This window comes from Cantharellus anzutake (assembly GCF_015039405.1).
Source record: "Cantharellus anzutake strain C23 chromosome Unknown EI90scaffold_284, whole genome shotgun sequence".
NCBI lineage: Eukaryota > Fungi > Basidiomycota > Agaricomycetes > Cantharellales > Hydnaceae > Cantharellus > Cantharellus anzutake.
In genome coordinates, this window is record NW_024067234.1 from 61,738 (window position 1) to 81,374 (window position 19,637).

Here is a 19,637-nt window from a genome sequence, read left to right on the forward strand (position 1 = left end):
GACACAACCGATTTTGCAAACAATGTTACAAAACATACACTTCCGTACACGCCTAATACCAAAAGAGAATACATTGCATTTGGGTTCGAACCTATTTTCTGCAATACGACTTTTAACACATGGAGAATGAAATCGAGAACCCTCTGACACAATCTACAGTTTAGGGGACAGATGGTCTCTTTGACGCGATCCTTTGCTCGATGGCTTGTATCCAAAGCGCCACGTATTTCGAGTATATCCTGCAGAGGAGGAAATTCTAGGGAGAATAGTAAGCTGGAGCATAACTAACAGCGGCGAAGGAAATAACGTACGCCACCCATATACCAGAAACTGAAGGAGACTTAAGATTCATTACGGTGACACGAAAACAAAGTCACTCACCCCGGACAACCTGAATACTTCCATATGCCGTTGAACTCCCCAGTGGGGTCCAATCCCCACACAGTCCCAGTTTGGTCAGCGACATGGCTCCCGAATATCTTGCGACAGGACTCTCGCATGGATTTGTAACCTTGGAAGGAATATGATCAGTCAGATTTCCTCATGAGTTATTTTTCGACGTACCAGTGGCAAGGACGACAACGTCTGCTTTAACTAGACTTCCATCTGCGAACCTAACGCCCTTTTCTTCGAATTGTTGCACTTCTTGGCCTTGTTTGATCTTCACTTTTCTATCAATAATCAAGGACGAGCAGCCAACATCGATGTAATAGCCCTGTACACCCATGATGTTAGCTACTGGTGCAACACACTATCACCAAATATACTCACGCCCCCTTTGCGAAAATACAAGTAAAACAATCCAGGACTGTCTTTGCCGTCTATCTTGAAGCCGGCACGTTCGAGACCATCATTGAGGTCTTTATCTTCCTCCTGGACCATCGCGTGGAGGGCGGTCGAATAAGGTTCGAAGAAGTTCCAAGGGAGTGAAACCAGAGACAGATCCGCTTCCTAAATATGTGGTCACGCCGAATCCGCATCGCTACGCACGATAGGCTGTACCTCAATTGGCAAACCTCCTTCCCTGTATCCTGCAGACTCAAGAAGCTTTGGGATACCAGCCTCACTAGAAACTACAAGGGTCCCTGAACGTTGAACAATCGTCACTTCCGCAGCGCCATTGTTGTAAAATTCATGTGCAATGTCGTGCCCTCGAGTAATTCAAACAGATCAGAAGCGTATAGTTGTTTAAATGGAAAATAATCACCAGAATTGCCGGAGCCAATAACGACGGCCTTCTTTCCTCGCCATTGAGCCCCACCTTCGTGAACGCTCGAATGGCGGATGCTGCCCTTAAAGGTTTCTTCGCCTTCGAAACGCGGTATGCTTGGCTCTCCTCTAGTCATCGAATCATTAATTATCACCGATGCACCTTATGCATAATTACCCACGAATGGCCGGTTGCCTGAACAATGTGCTTGCACTTCAGTTGACGAACGGAACCGTCACCTTTCCGTATGGAGATTGTCCAAGTTTCCGTAGCTTCATCGTATGACGTAGAATTGGGCTCCACAGTCGACTTCAGCCACTAACATGAAATATGGGCTCGCTGTGCACGCTACCACCAAAGAATGCAACGACATACCACGTTGAGCTCCATGATACTCGCATAAGATTCGAACCAGTTGGCTATCCTGATTATTCATGTGAATGTAAAGATAAAGAGCTGGCCAGGGGGGTTGCTGGACAAAAGGCTTACTTGTCCTTGGGGATAAACACTGGCCAATCATCGGGGAACGCAAGATACGGGAACGCATCACCGTAAATCGTGTCGTGAAGCACGAGGGAGTGGTACCTCTTTCTCCATGAATCCCCCAGACGTTCTTCTTTGTCAATCAACAAAGTCAAAATCCCCAAACGTCTCAACCTGGCAGCAAGCATGAGACCTGCATGTCCCGCACCAACAATAAGCACAGTTGGATTGGGGGTTGGGGAATTAGGGCTGAATGAGGATATGAGCCCGCGCTCATCTAACCAATTGAGGGGTGAGCGTTCCGGTCCACGCTGCACTCCACGTGGGCGGTTTGGGCCCGCAAGAGGGGTGTGATTTTTGAACTGATGAAGCGTGAGCGACAATGTTAACAAGCGGTAACTCCCTGTGTTTGGATCTGACTGAATTCTAGCAACGCCTTCTCCGAGAGCAATGTCCGTTTCAAACACGAAAAAACCCCTGGTTTACGGGAACGATTGGATTGGTGCCCGTAGGAATGACCGGAAAGGAAGGATGTGCGGCTTACTGGATCCAGTTTACCCCTTCATTGAAGAGGGGCAAAGTTTTCTTGGGATCAACCTTGATCGAGCGTGGGACGATATTAGGAAGTCCTCCGTAAATCTGAAAGAACTTGTCCAGAGAATCCTTGGAGATGGACGCATACCCCCAATGAGAGATTAGAACACTTGGACAGCCATGTTAACCATGATTTTGTCTGTGATATAACCACATCTTACTCTCTGAAGTACCCAGCTGGGAGGAACAGATCGACGAAGTCAGGGACGTTGCGTGACTCGAAAGATTTTGCCAATTCAGTCAGGAAGGACTCGAAGATTGAGGCATGGGTCGGTGCGCTAGTCATCTTGATGCAAGCAAGGATACGCGGAGAAACGAAACGTTGGGGGTTGCAATGGCACACTTCTCAGGTGCTATATAGCGAAAGCAAACTTTCCCCACACAGCAATCGCAGACGAAGGGTTGGGACCCAGATTACCAGAATCATGCAAGACCAATGATACGATCGATCAACTTCGGACGGGCCGTAGTTGTATTGACGTTTCCACGATACCGCGGTCACGGCAAGTGCCCCTATTCAAGGAACGGGCCTGCAGCTGTTGTGTCTCAAGTTGTCACCAATTCCCTTCGCGTTCTGACTGACACCAGTACGTAGAAATGAGTGACTCGCTAGTGCGCATATGGTCAGAGGCAGTAAACAATCCTTCATATTGACTCGATTAACACCGAAGTCAGGGTTGTGCGGGGAAATGCTTTTATACACTGTCGAGAGTTTCCCTAGTATACCCTAGTGTGGGGGTCAGGGAAACCCCGTTGGTTTTCAGCCAGCCATTTTCCCCTCAAGAGTCAAAATTCCCCACGAATCTCGGTGGCTGTGTCAATATATTTCGTTCTGGCGAACGTGCGCCGATTGAGTAGTATTCCGCATCCGTCGGCTCGCAAGTGCTCGCCAAGAGTCCAGTGCGTTTGGTACAGCGTCCTACGCAATGCCTCCCGTCCAACCAGTGCAAGATGAAGCTGGGTCGAATCAGTCAGTTACACGACCTTTTGAAGATGCGGACATGAAGGAAACACGACTACTTCTGGGCATGAGCGCCATGGAACCACTTCAAGTTGCCAACTTTCAGGGTGAGGTAATCTTTGGATTCCTTACTATCCTTGGAACCTAGAACTCGTTCTTTTCCATATAGCATATACCCACCCACTGATAATTGCTCTTTGGGTTGCATTGTCGAGCGCCTTCGTTCAGGTAGCTGGATTTTGGCCGAAGCCCGAGTATGGATGGTATGGATATTTAGCGCCAATACCCGCAATTGCAGCTATGGGATACCCTATTTTGTTTGTTATTGATTGGTGCGTGCAAGAGCCATAACCCCTAATGGTACGTTGATTAAGACTTTTTGTAATAGGATTCAGCGCTGGAACTTTGAAAAAGCCTTGCGACGGCTCCTACTCTCGGAAGACATACTTGACATCAAGTCCTACTACGATAAACCATCCCTATTCCGAGTGCTCATATGGAATGGTCGTCCAATCGGCTATGTCGCACTTGACGCTGCATATCCAGACGAAATCTTGACCAACCTCGTCGATGAAGAGGAGAAGTTGGGCTCAACGTCATCTACTGATCCTAAACCAACCCCAGCTCGAGAGAAAGCGGCAGAGATATTGAAGGAGAGGAACGCTCAACGCAAAAAGCGCAAGAACAATGATCCAGCCACCCACGCTGTAATTCGTCATCTTTACGTCGACAGCGTGTACCATAGAAGCGGGATACAACATGAACTCATCCGAAGAGCTGTCAATGAAGTATTCGGCCACACCAGCCCAAAGCAACAAAAGGGTAGTACGGTCCAGGAGGTGTTCGTGCGAATTTCGTCATTGGAGAAGGAAAAGGCAAAGGTGCTGCACGAAGCAGGTTTCGTTCCAACCAAGGACCGAAAGGTCGATGTGGGATCCGAGCCAGTGTCCACGCGTGCACCCTTATGGGGCCTGGGCTTGACACTCACTGGAAGAGCGTTAGTTGGGGAAAAAATTGAATGGTGGGTTCTAACAAGGGAGCGATGGAACAAGATCGCGTCGTAAAGCAGCGATAATGCATGTAATAACCTTCCCCTGTTGTCATTTGGAATGCAGAAATCAGGGACGCAATGGCAATCGTAGCCCCGCAGTGACTGACGAGGGCTTGGTGTCCAACTAGCTCCTCCAAGGCCATAGGTTCCGTAGAAATCCCGTGGTCCTCTCGGTTGTTTGGGGAACTTGCGCGCCGCCTTTGATGGGATCCGAAGCAAATCGTCGTTTATACTCAGCAGGGGTCTCGACGGATAGCCCCTTCGCCCACATTCCCCGACGAGCAGCCCTAGACAAAGCTTTAATTAACGATGAAAATTTGTTTCAAATTATTGCCTCTCACTTGGCATCCGCCTCGGCCTTGAGGAACCCTTCCTTGCCGATGGCACCGTATTCAGCCCCCGACTGCAGATAAGCAGTTGCCCACCCGGCACGGATCATCTCATAACTCACGTTCTTCCCAGTAAATAACGGTGAGGGTAGTATTCGAGGTGGAAGGTGGACGTTAGCGACCTGAGGGGCGCGTCAGTTTCATGAAATGAAATAGCATAGAATCGCGTACAATACGCCCATATTGATCTCTTCTAACGAGTTGGCAGTGAACTCTACGGCCCTGGATAAGTGATTTGAGCCAAGCGATAGCCTACGGCAGGATACAGTCAGCCGACGAATGGGATGTTTCACAAATGACTGACTTCAGAAGCATAAGGTTGGGGTGGCCGGCCGAAGTGACCCGCCTGAATATACGTGGATCACTCCCATAAAAGCCATAACCTGCGGGCCTACCTCAGGCGCATCAACTGCCGAAAGCCTAATATGAATCGTCTTGTTTTGAAGCTCTGGCGCGGGGTTAGACCAGCATACGTAGCCAACTTTCGTACATTCGAACCTTTCGACGTATCCGGCACGCGTCGAAACTTGCTCCAAAGCGGGCCGGGAGTGTGGTACAGTCGAAAATTATCACCATCCCCAACGCTACAAAGGAGCGTCAAATATTAACATATCGCCTTTCTTCCGGTTACGTTTTCGTACCACTTGCCTCGTCACAACACCCTTGATCCATCTCCTCTCAGCAAGGACGACGGGCCTCACTGCGTCCGAAGTTGGGAAACGGCGAAAGAAACGTACATAGACAGAGATGCCAGCAATAGTTAGCACCGAACCTAGAACAGCGGAAGCAAGGACAGGGGTCCACGCCGCTACCCAGGCTTTCTCGACGGAAGGGTCGGCGCTACCCGCCCTTAGCGTTGGGGCCATAACACGGAGAAAGTGACGGAGCCCGTTCCCACGCTCGTTGACTCTTGCAATTGGTCACCTTTGTGTCAGTCTCTGCGGAATCATCACCATACGTTGCGATCCGTTGCCGAACCCGCAATGCCTAAGTGTGGGGCGGTCCATGTTCACTGTGCTTGATCACATACCTGCTCACACTACACTCTACAACCGCGACGTGTCTAAAAGTTTGACGATTACCCCTTCGTCCTCAAGTCTCCCCTAATAAAACGGTGATCACTCTTACTTTAAATCCGTCTAGATTCTTAAATTATCAATAACTCGCTAAAGTTTTCGAATTACGGAAAAAAGGAAGCAAGGATCCTATGATAGTTCGCGATTTGCTCTTGTTAGTCAGAGACTCAGCACTCCCGAGAACTGATGAGGGACCTGGATCAGCCATCTGTAGCACCTTTTACTTAAATCGCAGCGGGACCTTAGCGAGTATTTCACAAGGCATGGAAACGTTGGGGAAATAGAATTCCTCGAGACAGACTGCGGACCCAGGGGCAGTCAGGCCAAGGACGACTCATATAATTGAGCCGATGGTTCCTCAGAAGACCGACGCACTGCGCGCTCAATCTTGGAGCAGGGACGAGTCCACAGCAGAGGACAGAAAGATGCCAAATCTGGGCAGGTAGCATGCCTGGCTCTAGTTACATTGACAAGGATTCACAGCGTTATTATGATTTCAGGCACGAAATTTATCTGTCAGATGAAGAAGTGACCATACCTGGCGCTCATCATGATATTGATAATGTGAATGGTCACCGCCACCGCAAGCCTCATTGCATTGATGTTCACATCATTCTTTGATGCACTTTGCATTTCCCCGTATGGTTGTCAACGCAATGCGGACCTGGGGGTAGACATCATTCGTTAGCTTTACCCCTCTATTCGCGCGAAATCCCGATCTACTGGGAATGCGAATGCCACGGACACCGTTCGCATTCGCACTGCAAGTCGATCCCATATATATTCCCCTACTCGCGAAGGCGAGCCGAACGAAAGGGTGACCTGAGTTCTATGAGTGGAACAGCCCTCATGGCCATATGCACGGAACTTATTATCGGATCCCAAGGATTGTGAAGGTGGAGGGGTCATTCTTCAGAGGCGATTCACTAATTCAAAGTGACACCGAACCTATCAAACCCAAGCAAATAGGACCTCAGCGTTTTTCAGCAACAGCCAGGCCTTCTCCAGACTTCCGGGCTCCCCTACCGGGCCGCCACGGCTCCAAACTGTCCAGGCGAGGGTAGAGGCATTAATCAATCGATCGCCCCACCTTAGATGCTCTCATTTGATAAATGCGCTACTTTGGCGGCTCTTGGGTTTAGCAGTGATACATTACCCATCCGCAAAGCAACTATCCTACAATCATCACCAATCTTTAGCGAGTGGACTATTCGAGCATTCATATCAGTTGCCAACCATCACAATTAACGGAGGTATGCGCCGACTCGGAATGCACCCTCCCTCGGCTTCCTGCGTCCTGACTACCACGCGCTTTAGTCCTCTGCTATCCGCGTCCGCCGTTCTCACCGGCTCTTACATCTCTTACACGCATCTACGCCGAGTCCAGTATTTGTTCCTGCCCGCGGTGTATTTTTTTACTGATTTCTTTAGTTTTTTCTCGGACCCTTCTGTTGTTGCTTTGCCTGGCTTCATTCAGTTTCGCGTTATCCACTGCAAGTATTTCAGTCTTTGCTGTTGGTGGAGGTGGTATGACCTTCGGTTGCCCACGGCAAGTAGGACCCCAATTATTCGCTTAGCCTTTGCTCTTGATTCCTCTGTCAGTTGTAGCTTTATGTCGCCTTTCGATCCCAGAAGTCTCGGCGATCGTCGGGGCTGTTGCTTCGTTATTCTCCTTCCGCATGTTCAACCCGTCCGCACACGGGGCTACATGTTGAAAGCAACGGGTTTGAAGGAATCGATCAAACTGGCCTTTCAGTTTCAATAACGGCGACAAAAACACTAAAGGAGATTATTTTGAATTTATATTGTTTTCAAACCCATTCGCAGTGCACCCCTGTAGAGGAGAACGGGGTAGGGCTGGAAAGTGGTCCAGCCATGAGAACCCGGCATCGACTTGGCTGATGTCATGTCACTAGACTTCAAGCCAATCAGTCCTCCAGTATGTAATCGGGGGGATTTGATCACATAAAGCAGGGAATCAAAAACCCTTACGGAAATTGAATTGAATCTCGGGGATCGGTTTCCGCGTGGGCGGCAGTTTTAGCCACTGCCCCAAGGAGTGAAACACGGAGGCGATCGAGCCTGTGCACTGACGGCCATGCCGAGGATCTCTCGTTCACCCGTTTGGCCGTGAACGTATCCTCATTGCACAATCAATATATGTTCTTTATTAACGTTGATACTTATTATCGATATCGTTGCTGATAGCAGAACCTTCAGGGCTCAACAGTGACGTGGCCTGTACGTTCTCACCTACCATAGTGCAAGAACGGCCGCCACCGCTTCGGGGTAAGGGGATGAATAACTGGTGCTGAAGGGGACACAGCATCCTTGATGTTATTCAGGAGCTTTTTTGCTTTTGTAATGCCGAGCCACTACTTAATTGACTCATTTTCTGTCCCAAAAATACACATGCATGTTGCTCAATTGAGTTGGTAACCCTGTGTACTTATTACATAGCGGCACAAGGTGGTTCGCCCGTTCAATTTACCATACATATATATAGCCCAACCGTTGTACCCCCCTTCGTACTACAACCTCAAGTCGTTCGCTCAAGATGCTGCTGAAATCTGTTACTCTCCTCGCACTCTCTGCCTTTGCATCTGCTATGCCTGTGAAGCGGGCTGCAGTGACAGATTCGGACATCTTCCAGATTGCGTTGACTCTTGAACACCTGGAGAATGCGTTCTAGTATGTGCCAAACGTGTTCGCCTTGTTTGAGCACGTCACTCACGCACGTGTGTTTTTTTACCCTAGCACTGAGGGCTTGAAGAAGTACGACGCGGCAGCTTTCAGAAAAGCTGGGTTCCCGGACTGGGTACGAGGGAGGATAACCCAAGTGGCGGAACACGAGGCTACACATGTCAAGTCCTTGGAAAAGAAACTCGGTAGCGCTGCCACCCAGCCTTGCACTTACCAGTAAACATTCTTTACCATCCCCACTACGGTTTCTCGTACTTACTCTTCTCATCATTTAGGTTCCCAGACACCGACGCAACGTCGTTCGTAACTCTCGCTGGGGCACTCGAATGGGGTGGCGCCTCTGCCTACCTTGGTGCGATATCACACCTCACCAACCCAGACGACATCACAGTGGCTGGTTCCATATTGGCCACGGAGGCTCGACAAGCAGCTTGGATTAATTCAGCGGCACTCAAAGGTTTCCCATGGGACGGGAGCTTCAACACCCCCCTTACCGCGGATGAAGTTTTAGGTATCGTCCAAGGGTTCTTCAAGACATGCCCTGCTTCGAACCCTAAGCTCATCGCTGCGCCATTCCCGAGCAAATTGACTGTTGGGAAGGCGGTCTTGGGACACAACGTCGCGGTGACATTTACACCTCCATCTGGGTCCACGCAGCAGTTCTATCTTGCTTTGAGGTCAGGCCTTAAGACGCACGTCAGTCCTATAGTAGGAGGACAAGCCAAACTCCCTGCTCATTTGCAAGGGAATGTGTTCGCTACCGTTGTGGTAAGTCATGATTTCGTCTCGGCATTCTCAAAGTACTCCAAGTAAACGTTTTCTCGTACCTTTAGGACAATCCTAATGTCACTACGGATGCTAATACTGTTGCCGGGACTGCCGTTTTGACCTTCCCTCTCCCAGCGAATGCTCACAATTCCTAACCGCCTCATTACCATTGCTACGTTCTTTCTTCCTGTGAAACTATTTAACTCTTGGAGCGTCCGTTTAAATCCGGGCGGTCCCCACCATTCATTTCTGCGTTTTGTTCATTGGACACATCATATTTATAAGATTCCCCTGTTGTGATAACCCATTTGTTTGTGACCATGAGGACGATTGTTTGTTTACATTTAAAACTATCATGATGTGCTGCGTCGACCGTCAATATTACTGTCATTCATTTACTGTCATTAATTACATGGCCTGCAGCATATTGCGAAGTTTCCCTTTCTTCGCCTAAGCCCCTTCTCCCAGCATATGAGATTGCACACCATACGCCAGTGCCAAGACTCTAACTCCTTCAACTCCTTGCCCATAATGATGTGGAGCGCACCCACTCGCTTCTGAAGTACGTTGGGTGACCTTTTGCTACTTCTTTATTGAGGCCATTTTGCTGCCCACGCTGTCCTGCGTCGCGTCAGATGGAAAGACGCTGCTTTCTGCTGCAAGCCCGGATCACGAATATGTCTAGATAATATAGGGAAAAACGTATATGTATTCCAATCGATCCCAGTAGCATGCTTCGAAGTGTCCTTAATCATCTGCAAATCCTGTATACAGCTATGTAGTACTAGAGCATTAGCAATGATCAATCCCACGAGCAACGGACATGCAGGACCAACGTCCCAATTATATATAGAAGGGAAAGCGGAAGCGGTGGCGACGCTCCAGAAGAAGGAATCTTTCCCTGCAAGAATCCTCCCACCGTTAGTAGCTGAAGGGGGGGGGGGAGTTTAGATGAGGGTGAATTGGAAGAGGAGAAAAAGAACTCAGGTACGCACATAGTAATGCACCAATAAGCAACGAGTGATTGTTGAAGCCAACAACAGCCAGATCAGGAAAGTCTTCTAGTTCCGAGGAGACGACGTTTCTATTCAGGGTTTATGCAGTAAGGGTATGCGACAAGTAGCTCACAAGGGCAACCGCAAGTGTTGAGGGAAACAAATGACGGTAATGTTGGCTTCGAACCATAGTAGTGTTCCATGAAAAGCTGGAACAGCTACCGCGAAATTTTTTTTCGCTTGCTCCGCCTCTCTGCATGTCTGATCTCACAAAGCTAGGATTTACGAAGGCGCGTAGCACGCCGGAAATATAGCATCACCACCAGTTTTGGAAAGGAAGAGTAGAAGGACCGATAATAAAACCAGAGGGCCACGCGAACTCCAACAAGCCCAACGCCAATTCTTGGCTCCGGTAGCTCATAATCCTCTGATGCGACCGAAAAACAGGTGTCATTACGGCTTGACCCCACGGCGAACGTCGGAAAGAGCTCTGTGACCAAACAGCGAGGACTTCCCGATGGCTGGTCCACAGCGATCTTGCAGCCCTGATATACTCGCAAATCCGATTTTCGTTGGGACACTGAACTTCCGTACAGTCTCACTGTGCAGTTCCCCCTGGTATTACGGCCGGCGCAGGGTTGGCGTGAAGGGGTCAGGGTCCGGCGAGAAGAAAGGTGTGACCGTCATTGGGGTGTCAAGTCAGGGATAAGATCCAACATGTTTCGCCAAAACTACAGTTTTTCGAAGTCGTGATAACGTAATTTTCTATAACCCAACGTATCGGCAGGGGCGAATGTACTCCAAGGTTGACATGGCATGGTTGAAGGTGGTGCCAGGATGAATGTTTATCCACACGTATCATTTGTATTTACACGTATTTATATTCTGAGTTTCCCAACCAGCTGGCGCTTCTTCAGAGCTCCGCCAGGCAAAACCGCATGCGATCACCTTAGCATTTGATGCTAATGTTGTAGCAAATCATGTTGTCCGTGCCATCGGATACACATACATTGCGCAACGTGAATGACATCGGGCTTGCCATCTGACACCATAGCCTCGTCGGAGCCCTTCTGCCTTTCCTCTCGTCCATCACCGAGCTGTAGTCATACCCTCTTTGCGCAACAATAGCCGTATGGTATCTAACAATCAGGTCGGCCCCAGTTGTTCTTCGAGCATACTTACTGTACTCACACAACTTCCGGCCGAACCAGGCACGTGACTAGTCACATGATATAAACTGCCAACCGGCAACTCGTTGTGACGCGTGACACCCGACCGGCAGGGGAAATTTTCCATTTTTGAATGCAAATCCATTCCTGAAATGGAAGTTTTGAATCACTTTGCATAGCCACCTTGCCTCAGCAGAACTGGCGTGACAACCGGACACCCAACCGCCGGGCATCTTTACTACATTACCATAACGGGAAATCCGTTGGCCAAGCTCGCGGGGCATTTATGACAATATCCTTCTCGAGTCCAGCTCCTCTCTAAGTGAGACGAACGCTTCCAAATGTGGTCAATGCACTGTAGGCCGCTACAACTAGTGGTTCGTACTGCTCACAGTCACGGTCGGTGTAATTGCTCTTGTTTCCCCTATGCCATCTTTGGCCCGAAGCTAACGCTCCGTCGTTTCTGTGACTGAGGCCACTAGTTGGCGCTCAGATCATTTCCGGCTTGGTTCATTCCTATTAGTTAAGGAGTTCATCGCAGCCTCAAGGTGGGCTGTGGTAGGGCAGACTCTGCCCATTGGAATTGGGGGGGGAGTCCGAACCCTGAATTCATAATCGCCCGAATGCCACAGTTTATCTCAACATCGTACGACGCTTGATTCTCGCGTTCAAGGGGCACAAATGCCGAAGTCTTGGGCACCATTATAGCATGGTTTCGCGAGACAGGATTCCTCATTTGATTTGTCTTTCTGTTTATTATATTACCCTTAGCTGCTTCTCAGCGGATATAGAAGCTCAGCATTCCGGGTACAGCTTTTCTGGCTGAACGTCACCGAACGTCAAGCAAGGCCTAACCCACTGCATACTTACAACTTACCAACTGCTGGCTCGCTGTTATGCGCCGAGAAAGGTGCCCACCCTCGAAGACTGGTTGAATGACCGAATGCTGACATTTATGAGATGGGTGGCCTACGTTACTTTCTGGGACCGTAAATCCGCTATCTTGTTGCACTCCATTAAGATCCCTGAACCAGAGTCGCTCGGACGAAGATAGCTTGGAGTCATACTAACATGGACAGACTTATGTTTGCTACTGGTGGACGTAGAGGCACCCTTAACAATTCGAACAGCCGAATTTCGGGTCAACGAAGCATCTGGGGCAGTCGAAACAGTGTAGGCTTGGGAGGAAGAGTGGTCTTGAATACTTGTTGGTGCCTGGCGCCTGACACCCAAATACTCTGACTGTGCGCTTTCGGATCTTCAATGACTATACGAACATATGTACGTCTCGTGCAAATCTGGCGGATTTCTTATTGGTGTGTTACACAGTTCATTTACTGATGGATATCAAACGGCCTGTTTTGCTCCGATGATGGTATGGCATACTTGGTGGTATTGACAAGTTGACCAAGCCCCCAACCAGATAAAACATGAAGATCGAGCCGGGCATTGCAGCGAGAATTCACTGCACCTTCATACGTTGTTGTTGAATTTGTTAAGATATACCCGGATGTCCAAGTCGTTGGATATGATCCTAAGTACTACAGGAATCTATGTAGCGATGAAGAGGAATTCACCTGGGCACGATCGTTGGATATCGTACTCTTACGCAAACGAGTTCTTGAGAACAATTACCGGAGCTCCAATATAAACCTCGCTCTTTATAATTTTAGCTGAGGGAGAGCTGCCCGGCACGGCCCGGTTCGTTCAAAAAACCAATATTCAAAAGGAAATGAGAGGTCATCTGGTTCTCATTTTCATGGCTCGGTTTGAACTTTCATTCCTTTCTTGGTGTCCTTGGTGCGCGAGCGCTTTTGTTGTTTGATATTCTTATCGGTCAACGAGGTCTAGCTGCACAGGTAGTTGTCCGAATTTTATTGTCATATTGTCATGATGCATTTCAATGAACCACAAACCATATGACTGAGCGCTATATACATTATCGCCATTCCAACGGCAAGCATCGGATGGATTTTTGACCAGAGTAGAGGGGGTAAGTAAGCACGGGCCAAGCCCCTTGAGCGAGAGACTAACAGTTCAGTATAGCGTTCCACGATCTTCATCCTTGATCTGGCGTCCATATGTATATGTCGCACCGACGACTCATCATCGATCCTACGGGGCATGTCCCCCGTAGTTACTCATAGAAGCTGGCATACAGGAAGGAACGCTTTGAGGTAGTGAAGTCGCCAGCTGCGAACCGATCCAGCTGAGCGGGCACTCTCCCCGAGGAACTGAATTACTGTGCATCAAATTATGCTGCCTGCAGATAAGCACAGAACCCCCTTTATAGATCATAGCGATGTCCAGCAGACTTTGAAATTGACACGCCTTCCGCTACATGACCCTGCGAACTAGTCCATCAATGCATGCCTCAGGTTTCTGATAGCCGGTTAAGTAAATAAGCTGTCCCTTACTTTATCTCCCATCCTAGCCCCTAGCTAGGATTATATACGGAACACGTTGACACACGGTTTTTTTTTTCTGTAAAAAGTGAAACACACACACACATGGCGAAAGCATGGTCTCAGATTCTGGGCGGTTTTGAGTACTAATCCTTTGGGAGGCAGGCTCTTGCAAAATAAAAAATAGCATGTAAGGAAACCAATTGGGCAGGTGGAAAATTCTAATTGGGCAGTTGGAAACCTCCACATGAGAGAGTGTAACTCAATTGAATGAGTCAATGTTATCGGTTGGGCCATTCATCCGCTACAAGGTAATACATAGCCGTTAAGTAATAAATCACAAGCTGTGAGTGACTCCCTACTAGTACATAAGATGGCAAATCCTCAGTTTAGGCAGGTGATATAATAACGGGAAGGGTTAGATTTACATGCGAACAATCCGGAATCCCGTACTCCATGCTTTCGCCATGTTGCACTCTCACATTACCTTGCTTGCGAGGTCAGGCAATTCGCGAGAAAGCGTCCTTTTTCCTCTGCTTTGTTTCTTCATGTTTAAAGCCGTTTTGCCAATGGGGCAAGGTCAGAAAGAAATGCTGCTCGCCCCCAACCCCAACCTCAACCAAGTCTTAATTCAAGTTGTTGCTTGTCTCCAACAAGCTAGGTTTCATACCCCCCCCCCCCTCCATCCTGCTTGACATATCCCTGTTCATCTATTCTATCAGCGACTTTCGTTACTCGCCACACCTTACTGTACACGTCTACTTGATTAGCGCCAGGTACGAAGAGTGAGATGCCAACGGTGCCCCGAGTTTGGCCCTTCACAAAACCACTGACGACATATTGATCTCTTCGCAACAGGGCCGGACGGAATTCAAGTGTTTGCACTGACCTCTGGCATGGCGCCTCGTCTCGGTTCTTTTTTTGTTTTTGATGGAACCCCAGCTAGCTTTCACAGACATCTGTTCCTCTTGTTAGAAGCTATGAGGGTTGGACGTAAATCATGCATGCGTCCGGGTCGTTGTCCTCGAATGCGGAATCGGAACTCGCTAGCATCCAGGTTTGTATTATTGCATTCTGGTGAGACCAACGTGATGATGGCTTGTCCCTACAGTCGTTTTGGAACCGTTTCAGATGTTGGAATCCTATTTATAGGGTGCGTCGGAGATTTTCAGTCCATTGATCCACGAGCGACAGAGTGCTGCCGGTTCTCTACCTCCATAATTCAAGTCCGATCGGCCCTCGATCAGACGAAGCCGCAAATCCATCCAGACTAAACCGTGCGGTGTCCTTCATGGTTTGAAAGCGTGATATTTCGGCATTGGCATATGTCCAGTTACCCGGAGTGAGGAAACTGGGGCCATAATTTTCTTGGTAGGCTCTCCTGTGCCTTTTTTTTGGGAGGCTCACCCTATATTCTCTGTGCAGGAAACTGAGCGAGATTCTCAAGAACTTCGGAGTTAGAATCCAGTATCCCAAAGAGGTCCTCAGAGATGGAAAGTCTATTATGCTTGAACAACTGATTCGCAAACTTTTCACAGCCATTTCCATTCCTATCGTGTGTGGCAGGACTTAATTCCACCCTCCACCGATGACAATCAACTGTCGGATAACTTTGAACCGTTGCAGCTGGCTCTTACCGAGTCCGGGCAAGGTAATCAAGCGGAGTGTTTAAACACGGGCTTCAAATCATTGCTTTAGACACTCGAGCGTCTTTTAAGTTCTGGCATGGGAACACGCCTTTGGGCCTGGGTCGCTGGCGTATTGTCGGGACCTCTCTGTTTGCCTTTAGAAGCTGGCCTATGCTGGTCTGTCGGGCGTATTGAACATCACCCAAGCTCTAGAAAGATCCCCAAAGAATTAGCTGCCGTACTAGGTGGTATCAATGGCTATAATGCGCGACCATGCATCTTATCGAGCAGTGGATGATAGTTTTTCCCATGTGTTCGGTTCAACACATGTGAACCTCATTTGGTGATTATAGCAACTGCGCGCTGACAATAAGGAATTGTTCACACAGATTTCCAGCATGTATCGGTCATACTGTGCTATAAGCAAGTTCTCAGTCATCCTCTTTCCTCATTCTCATCCCTGCCATTCGGTCGCTCGGCATGCCCAAACGGTAATGAATCATCACTCATCAATCAATCAACCCCTTAGAGCACTGTATTATATCACTGCGGCTAGACATTCCCCGATGCAACTCGGCGGACCCCTTTACGCAGTTTCCTCAGCCTTGATGGAGACAGGTGTGTCCACATGTCGGCAATATGCAGTCTGGATCTGGAGTGCGACGATGGTTTCCCTATTCTCGGTTTGGATTCCATTTGTGTTTTTGCCATCATTTCTCCCGACGGCACGCAAATTGAGTGTGCACTGGAGGACAACTCCCAAATTTACATCTGCTGTGCGGAGGGTCGGCTCAACCTAGTCTGCTACCACCTTTGTGGGTTAACTCGTTGTCATTCAGCCCTCATAGCCTCAGATCGGCTTCCACTTGGGTGACAAGGCTATACACATCTGGATGGCAGCACTGTAAATCCTTATACGGTCACGTAGATGCCGCTGGCGTCCGTAGAGTACTCTCGCAACACAGTCCCGCTGAATCGTTTGTCTGGGATGTGGTCAGTGGTGATAGAAAACATCGAATCGATCTGGACAGCACAGTATATGTCCCTCTCACTGCAAATGATGGCAGGGGTTCTTCTTGCTGGCAATCCATTGGTGTTCTGTGTCGATGGAACTGGAAAACACGATAGCGCAGCATATGCTGTCTTGTTCTCCTCTGCTGGGAAACGGTAGCTTCTGATCAGCGGACAAGTCTGTGGTGTGATGAGCGGCACACAAATGCACACTATCGACGGACAGGTTGGCAAAATCTATTCTCCAGCATTTGATCATGCCTAGATGGCAACATGTACAACACGAAAACGAGACCCTAAAGCCGAAGAAGATCATCGTAGATCAAGCTATAGTCTTATATCGTGACCTCCCAGGCGCACCACCACTAGAAAATGTTCATCATTTCTAGGATTTCCAGCCCAGACGAAAGCAACGTACCGTATAGGCGGAGCACTAGGAGAACTTTGCAATCTCGTTCGTTTGTTACTGGGTAGATTATCAGGAGAATGTCGTGTGGGTGAGCAACAAGTCATGCCTTTCTGCTGATGGAAATTGGACCTGAATTCTCCTCAGCCGAAAGTACATCCCATAAGAGGCGAGTTGAAACCCACCTGTGAACCAATCGGAATCGCCTCTGGAGTCCGAGGTGGTGGTGGCTTGGAATTATGTCAGGCACCATCAGTTAAAGGGCTCGAGGTTTCATGCTCTAGCACTTCACCTTTGACTTAACGGGCTTCAGCGGGACAGAATTCTGTAGCAAAAGTCGGTCACAAAACAGGTACAGTAAACTATCCAAAACACGAACTGATGCCCATTTGTTGCTCCTGGGTACATACCCCCCACCAGGTTCGTAAACCTGACGATGCTGTTAGTCTGGTGTGAAACTCGCGAAGGGTCTGGTGAGTCCTACATCAGGTTCATAACCACTCATAACATCACGTTTGCTGAGGCAACTGCCCATAGGTTTATTGTCGTTTCAGGCTGCAGTGGGGATATTGAGAGCGCACAAAGTGTTAGCGAGTGCAGATTTCGGGTTGGGATAATATTGTGATAAGCTCGCGTGACTGGCACGTTTTTGAAACTTGCCTTATAACTGGAGCATCTTACTCGAAATTTTCATATAGAACATCGGATGGATATCATTCAAGCACAAACGTGTCCAGTGAGGCAGTCAGGTCTGCCATAGATGATAGGCGTTTCACGCCAGGAAGGAACAACCTGAATGAAGTGCACAACTGTGCACAACTTGTGTTATTTCTTTGCCCCATCGTCATCACCTCAACAGAAAAATCGATGCCCCAAACATATCTAATCTCTCAAATCTCCTTCACACCTTGATTTTTCGCCCCTTTCTCTTTGATTTCCGACAGTTCGGCATTTGCCGACGGGCACAGACGCGCACTGAATCGAAGGTAACCAGAACATGTGGCATGGTGCGCTTTTTAGGCAAGCCTTGTGACCAGTAGCCTTTGCTGTGCAATGCACCTTCTTCATATCCTGTCATTCCGCCAATTCACTGATCTTTCCATATATCTTCCCACCCTTCTCTCCGCCTTCACGTTTATCCATGCTCCCTCGCCTCTTCACTCCTAATGGTGCGCTATGTTAGTAGTGTATAACCATTCAGAGTCATATTGGGCCCACCACACTTGTGTTGTCGCTTGAACTTATATCACATTACAACCGTTTTAAAAAAAAAATTCGTGAACCCGATTTCACCAAAAATCGGAGCTCTTTGACTGCAAGCTTAACATCTCCACCTACGTGGTGTATAAGCGCTAAATCGTGATAACAATTCATCGATTATCTTGTCTCCCTCTCGTATGGCGGCAGCTTTGGGTAACATTTGGCATGTTGCTTTCATTCATAGTCAGTAAAATTTGGGTCCATGTTCAAGGATCTTGTTTTGGTTCGCACCTGTAGTCTTCGCTTCCGTACGTTTGGGTGCTTCGCCATCGAACAAGGTTGGGCCTCAGCTGCTACCTTGCTTGCAATATCACTTTCCAGCCCGGAATTCCTCAGCGTTTTCCCACCCTGTTTATATTGTTCCTCTTTTTTCCCATCTTCAAGTCTCTCCATTGTTGCGCACAGCAATGTCACGCTGCTCCTTTTCCTGACCTCCCCTTCGACCCAACTGGTACAAACTGGAAAGCATTCTCAGAGGAATTTTTGCTAAGGCTGGAAAGGGATTGGACATCGCTACCATGCAGCAGACCATTGATGCCGCAGTCAACAAACTCACTAACATTATCCAGACAAAAAAGCCACCAGTCCCAACACCCCTGTGCCCTGCTTCTATCCGTGACAACAGAAACCCAGCACATTCCTCGAGAACACCGCATCCCTGTCAAGAAGTTCTTCCACCACAATCTGCATATGTAGCTCTACGCGCCTATCTAGCCAGATGGACTTGCCCAACTGCCTTCTATGCTCAGAGCCTGAATCGGTAGAGCACACTTCTTATTCACCTGCCGTTGCTTCTCCCACGAGCAACCAAACTTAAGAGGGCTATCCTCCTGGCCTCCGCTGACGATAAATCATCAACACTTCGTTCTGTCTCAGTTGCTCTCCACCTAGGGGCCATTCCACACACATACCCGGTTCATCCCGAAACGGAGCACTTCTCCTTGTATGCAATGTGATCTGTACATAGGTGTCTAATTTCTATCATGTCTTTCCTGTTCCTTTCACTTTTTCCCACGTTTTCAATCTATACCCAGACTCCGATTACGTTCACTAGGCACACTGCCCTACCTCTGTTCCTCTTTGTCATGCCACAGGTGCCGCGCACCTTCCACCTTGTGTTATTTCATTCCACTTTGCTTTCCGCACTCCACTGAGAGAGGCCGAGACGGTCTATATGATCGTCCCCACCGTCCACGTGGGAATAAAGGCACCTCAGCATCTGCTGAGTGCCAGCTCACCGAAGCGCCGGTGCTTCGACTTTCTCTCGGGCTGTCAGATCCACAGCCTACCCTTTCCTCTCGTTCAAGAGGTCAGTGGCGGTTCCTACGGTCACTTCCCCACCGGTTCCAAGTGGGGAGAAGCGCTTACCAGCCCAGGCTCACTGAGCACCCGCGCACTTTGATCTTTTCCAAGTCAAACTGTCCGGTGGTCCCTACCACTGTTCCTGGGCAACAAGCACAACTAGGAACGACGCAGGCGACTTATGTGCGTAACGCATTTCCTCAGTGACAGTCCCGGATAGCAGGAT

The 19,637-nt window shown here is 48.7% G+C and overlaps 9 protein-coding genes across 9 annotated transcripts; 3 read left to right on the forward strand and 6 right to left on the reverse strand.

Moving 5' to 3' along the window:
* Positions 1-31: 31 nt before the first annotated feature.
* On the reverse strand, positions 32-1,979 carry EI90DRAFT_1243756 (uncharacterized protein). The gene is made up of 10 exons (XM_039051588.1): positions 1,700-1,979; positions 1,586-1,634; positions 1,388-1,528; positions 1,208-1,331; positions 1,003-1,151; positions 772-951; positions 565-715; positions 382-511; positions 312-330; positions 32-256 (listed from the first exon to the last, which is right to left on the reverse strand). The coding sequence occupies exons 1-10, from the start codon at positions 1,879-1,881 to the stop codon at positions 161-163; spliced, it is 1,221 nt and encodes a 406-aa protein (XP_038907588.1). The 5' UTR covers positions 1,882-1,979; the 3' UTR covers positions 32-160.
* Positions 1,837-2,601, reverse strand: EI90DRAFT_3101798 (uncharacterized protein). Its single transcript, XM_039062577.1, has 3 exons — positions 2,449-2,601; positions 2,238-2,396; positions 1,837-2,171 (listed from the first exon to the last, which is right to left on the reverse strand). Exons 1-3 carry the CDS (start codon positions 2,571-2,573, stop codon positions 2,153-2,155), a joined length of 303 nt encoding a protein of 100 aa, XP_038907589.1. The 5' UTR covers positions 2,574-2,601; the 3' UTR covers positions 1,837-2,152.
* A 612-nt stretch (positions 2,602-3,213) lies between these two features.
* On the forward strand, positions 3,214-4,312 carry EI90DRAFT_3139796 (uncharacterized protein; the record flags this gene model as incomplete). Its single annotated transcript, XM_039064943.1, has 3 exons — positions 3,214-3,355; positions 3,418-3,580; positions 3,637-4,312. The coding sequence occupies 3 exons, from the start codon at positions 3,214-3,216 to the stop codon at positions 4,310-4,312; spliced, it is 981 nt and encodes a 326-aa protein (XP_038907590.1).
* A 111-nt stretch (positions 4,313-4,423) lies between these two features.
* On the reverse strand, positions 4,424-5,554 carry EI90DRAFT_2956958 (uncharacterized protein; the record flags this gene model as incomplete). Its single annotated transcript, XM_039055445.1, has 7 exons — positions 4,424-4,586; positions 4,641-4,810; positions 4,860-4,940; positions 4,993-5,034; positions 5,084-5,136; positions 5,187-5,272; positions 5,298-5,554. 7 exons carry the CDS (start codon positions 5,552-5,554, stop codon positions 4,424-4,426), a joined length of 852 nt encoding a protein of 283 aa, XP_038907591.1.
* Positions 5,555-6,151: 597 nt separating this feature from the next.
* On the forward strand, positions 6,152-7,561 carry EI90DRAFT_3101806 (uncharacterized protein). Its single transcript, XM_039062578.1, has 2 exons — positions 6,152-6,824; positions 6,860-7,561. Exons 1-2 carry the CDS (start codon positions 6,622-6,624, stop codon positions 7,527-7,529), a joined length of 873 nt encoding a protein of 290 aa, XP_038907592.1. The 5' UTR covers positions 6,152-6,621; the 3' UTR covers positions 7,530-7,561.
* Positions 7,562-8,321: 760 nt separating this feature from the next.
* On the forward strand, positions 8,322-9,390 carry EI90DRAFT_3139798 (ferritin-like domain-containing protein; the record flags this gene model as incomplete). The annotated part of the gene is made up of 4 exons (XM_039064944.1): positions 8,322-8,455; positions 8,522-8,683; positions 8,743-9,235; positions 9,301-9,390. The coding sequence occupies 4 exons, from the start codon at positions 8,322-8,324 to the stop codon at positions 9,388-9,390; spliced, it is 879 nt and encodes a 292-aa protein (XP_038907593.1).
* A 402-nt stretch (positions 9,391-9,792) lies between these two features.
* EI90DRAFT_3101813 (uncharacterized protein) lies at positions 9,793-10,747 on the reverse strand. The gene is made up of 3 exons (XM_039062579.1): positions 10,364-10,747; positions 10,231-10,296; positions 9,793-10,163 (listed from the first exon to the last, which is right to left on the reverse strand). Exons 1-3 carry the CDS (start codon positions 10,487-10,489, stop codon positions 10,038-10,040), a joined length of 318 nt encoding a protein of 105 aa, XP_038907594.1. The 5' UTR covers positions 10,490-10,747; the 3' UTR covers positions 9,793-10,037.
* A 2,329-nt stretch (positions 10,748-13,076) lies between these two features.
* Positions 13,077-13,645, reverse strand: EI90DRAFT_3101817 (uncharacterized protein). Its single transcript, XM_039062580.1, has one exon. The coding sequence runs from the start codon at positions 13,523-13,525 to the stop codon at positions 13,280-13,282; it is 246 nt and encodes an 81-aa protein (XP_038907595.1). The 5' UTR covers positions 13,526-13,645; the 3' UTR covers positions 13,077-13,279.
* A 3,759-nt stretch (positions 13,646-17,404) lies between these two features.
* Positions 17,405-18,747, reverse strand: EI90DRAFT_3296118 (uncharacterized protein; the record flags this gene model as incomplete). The annotated part of the gene is made up of 6 exons (XM_039067466.1): positions 17,405-17,641; positions 17,757-17,920; positions 17,941-18,023; positions 18,143-18,183; positions 18,341-18,567; positions 18,666-18,747. 6 exons carry the CDS (start codon positions 18,745-18,747, stop codon positions 17,567-17,569), a joined length of 672 nt encoding a protein of 223 aa, XP_038907596.1. The 3' UTR covers positions 17,405-17,566.
* Between the last annotated feature and the right edge of the window lie 890 nt (positions 18,748-19,637).

Coding starts and splice junctions, on each gene's coding strand:
- EI90DRAFT_3101817 (XM_039062580.1), bottom strand. CDS start 13,525: ATGCCCCGTAGGATCGATGATGAGTCGTCGGTGCGACATATACATATG.
- EI90DRAFT_3101813 (XM_039062579.1), bottom strand. CDS start 10,489: ATGCAGAGAGGCGGAGCAAGCGAAAAAAAATTTCGCGGTAGCTGTTCC. Junction 10,297..10,363: donor CAACACTTGCGGTTGCCCTT/GTGAGCTACTTG, acceptor CCTCGGAACTAG/AAGACTTTCCTGATCTGGCT. Junction 10,164..10,230: donor GCTTATTGGTGCATTACTAT/GTGCGTACCTGA, acceptor CCCCCCCTTCAG/CTACTAACGGTGGGAGGATT.
- EI90DRAFT_3101806 (XM_039062578.1), top strand. CDS start 6,622: ATGCACGGAACTTATTATCGGATCCCAAGGATTGTGAAGGTGGAGGGG. Junction 6,825..6,859: donor TCCAAACTGTCCAGGCGAGG/GTAGAGGCATTA, acceptor GCCCCACCTTAG/ATGCTCTCATTTGATAAATG.
- EI90DRAFT_1243756 (XM_039051588.1), bottom strand. CDS start 1,881: ATGCTTGCTGCCAGGTTGAGACGTTTGGGGATTTTGACTTTGTTGATT. Junction 1,529..1,585: donor GTATCATGGAGCTCAACGTG/GTATGTCGTTGC, acceptor ATTTCATGTTAG/TGGCTGAAGTCGACTGTGGA. Junction 716..771: donor TGTATTTTCGCAAAGGGGGC/GTGAGTATATTT, acceptor ATGGGTGTACAG/GGCTATTACATCGATGTTGG.
- EI90DRAFT_3101798 (XM_039062577.1), bottom strand. CDS start 2,573: ATGACTAGCGCACCGACCCATGCCTCAATCTTCGAGTCCTTCCTGACT. Junction 2,397..2,448: donor CCAGCTGGGTACTTCAGAGA/GTAAGATGTGGT, acceptor TGGCTGTCCAAG/TGTTCTAATCTCTCATTGGG.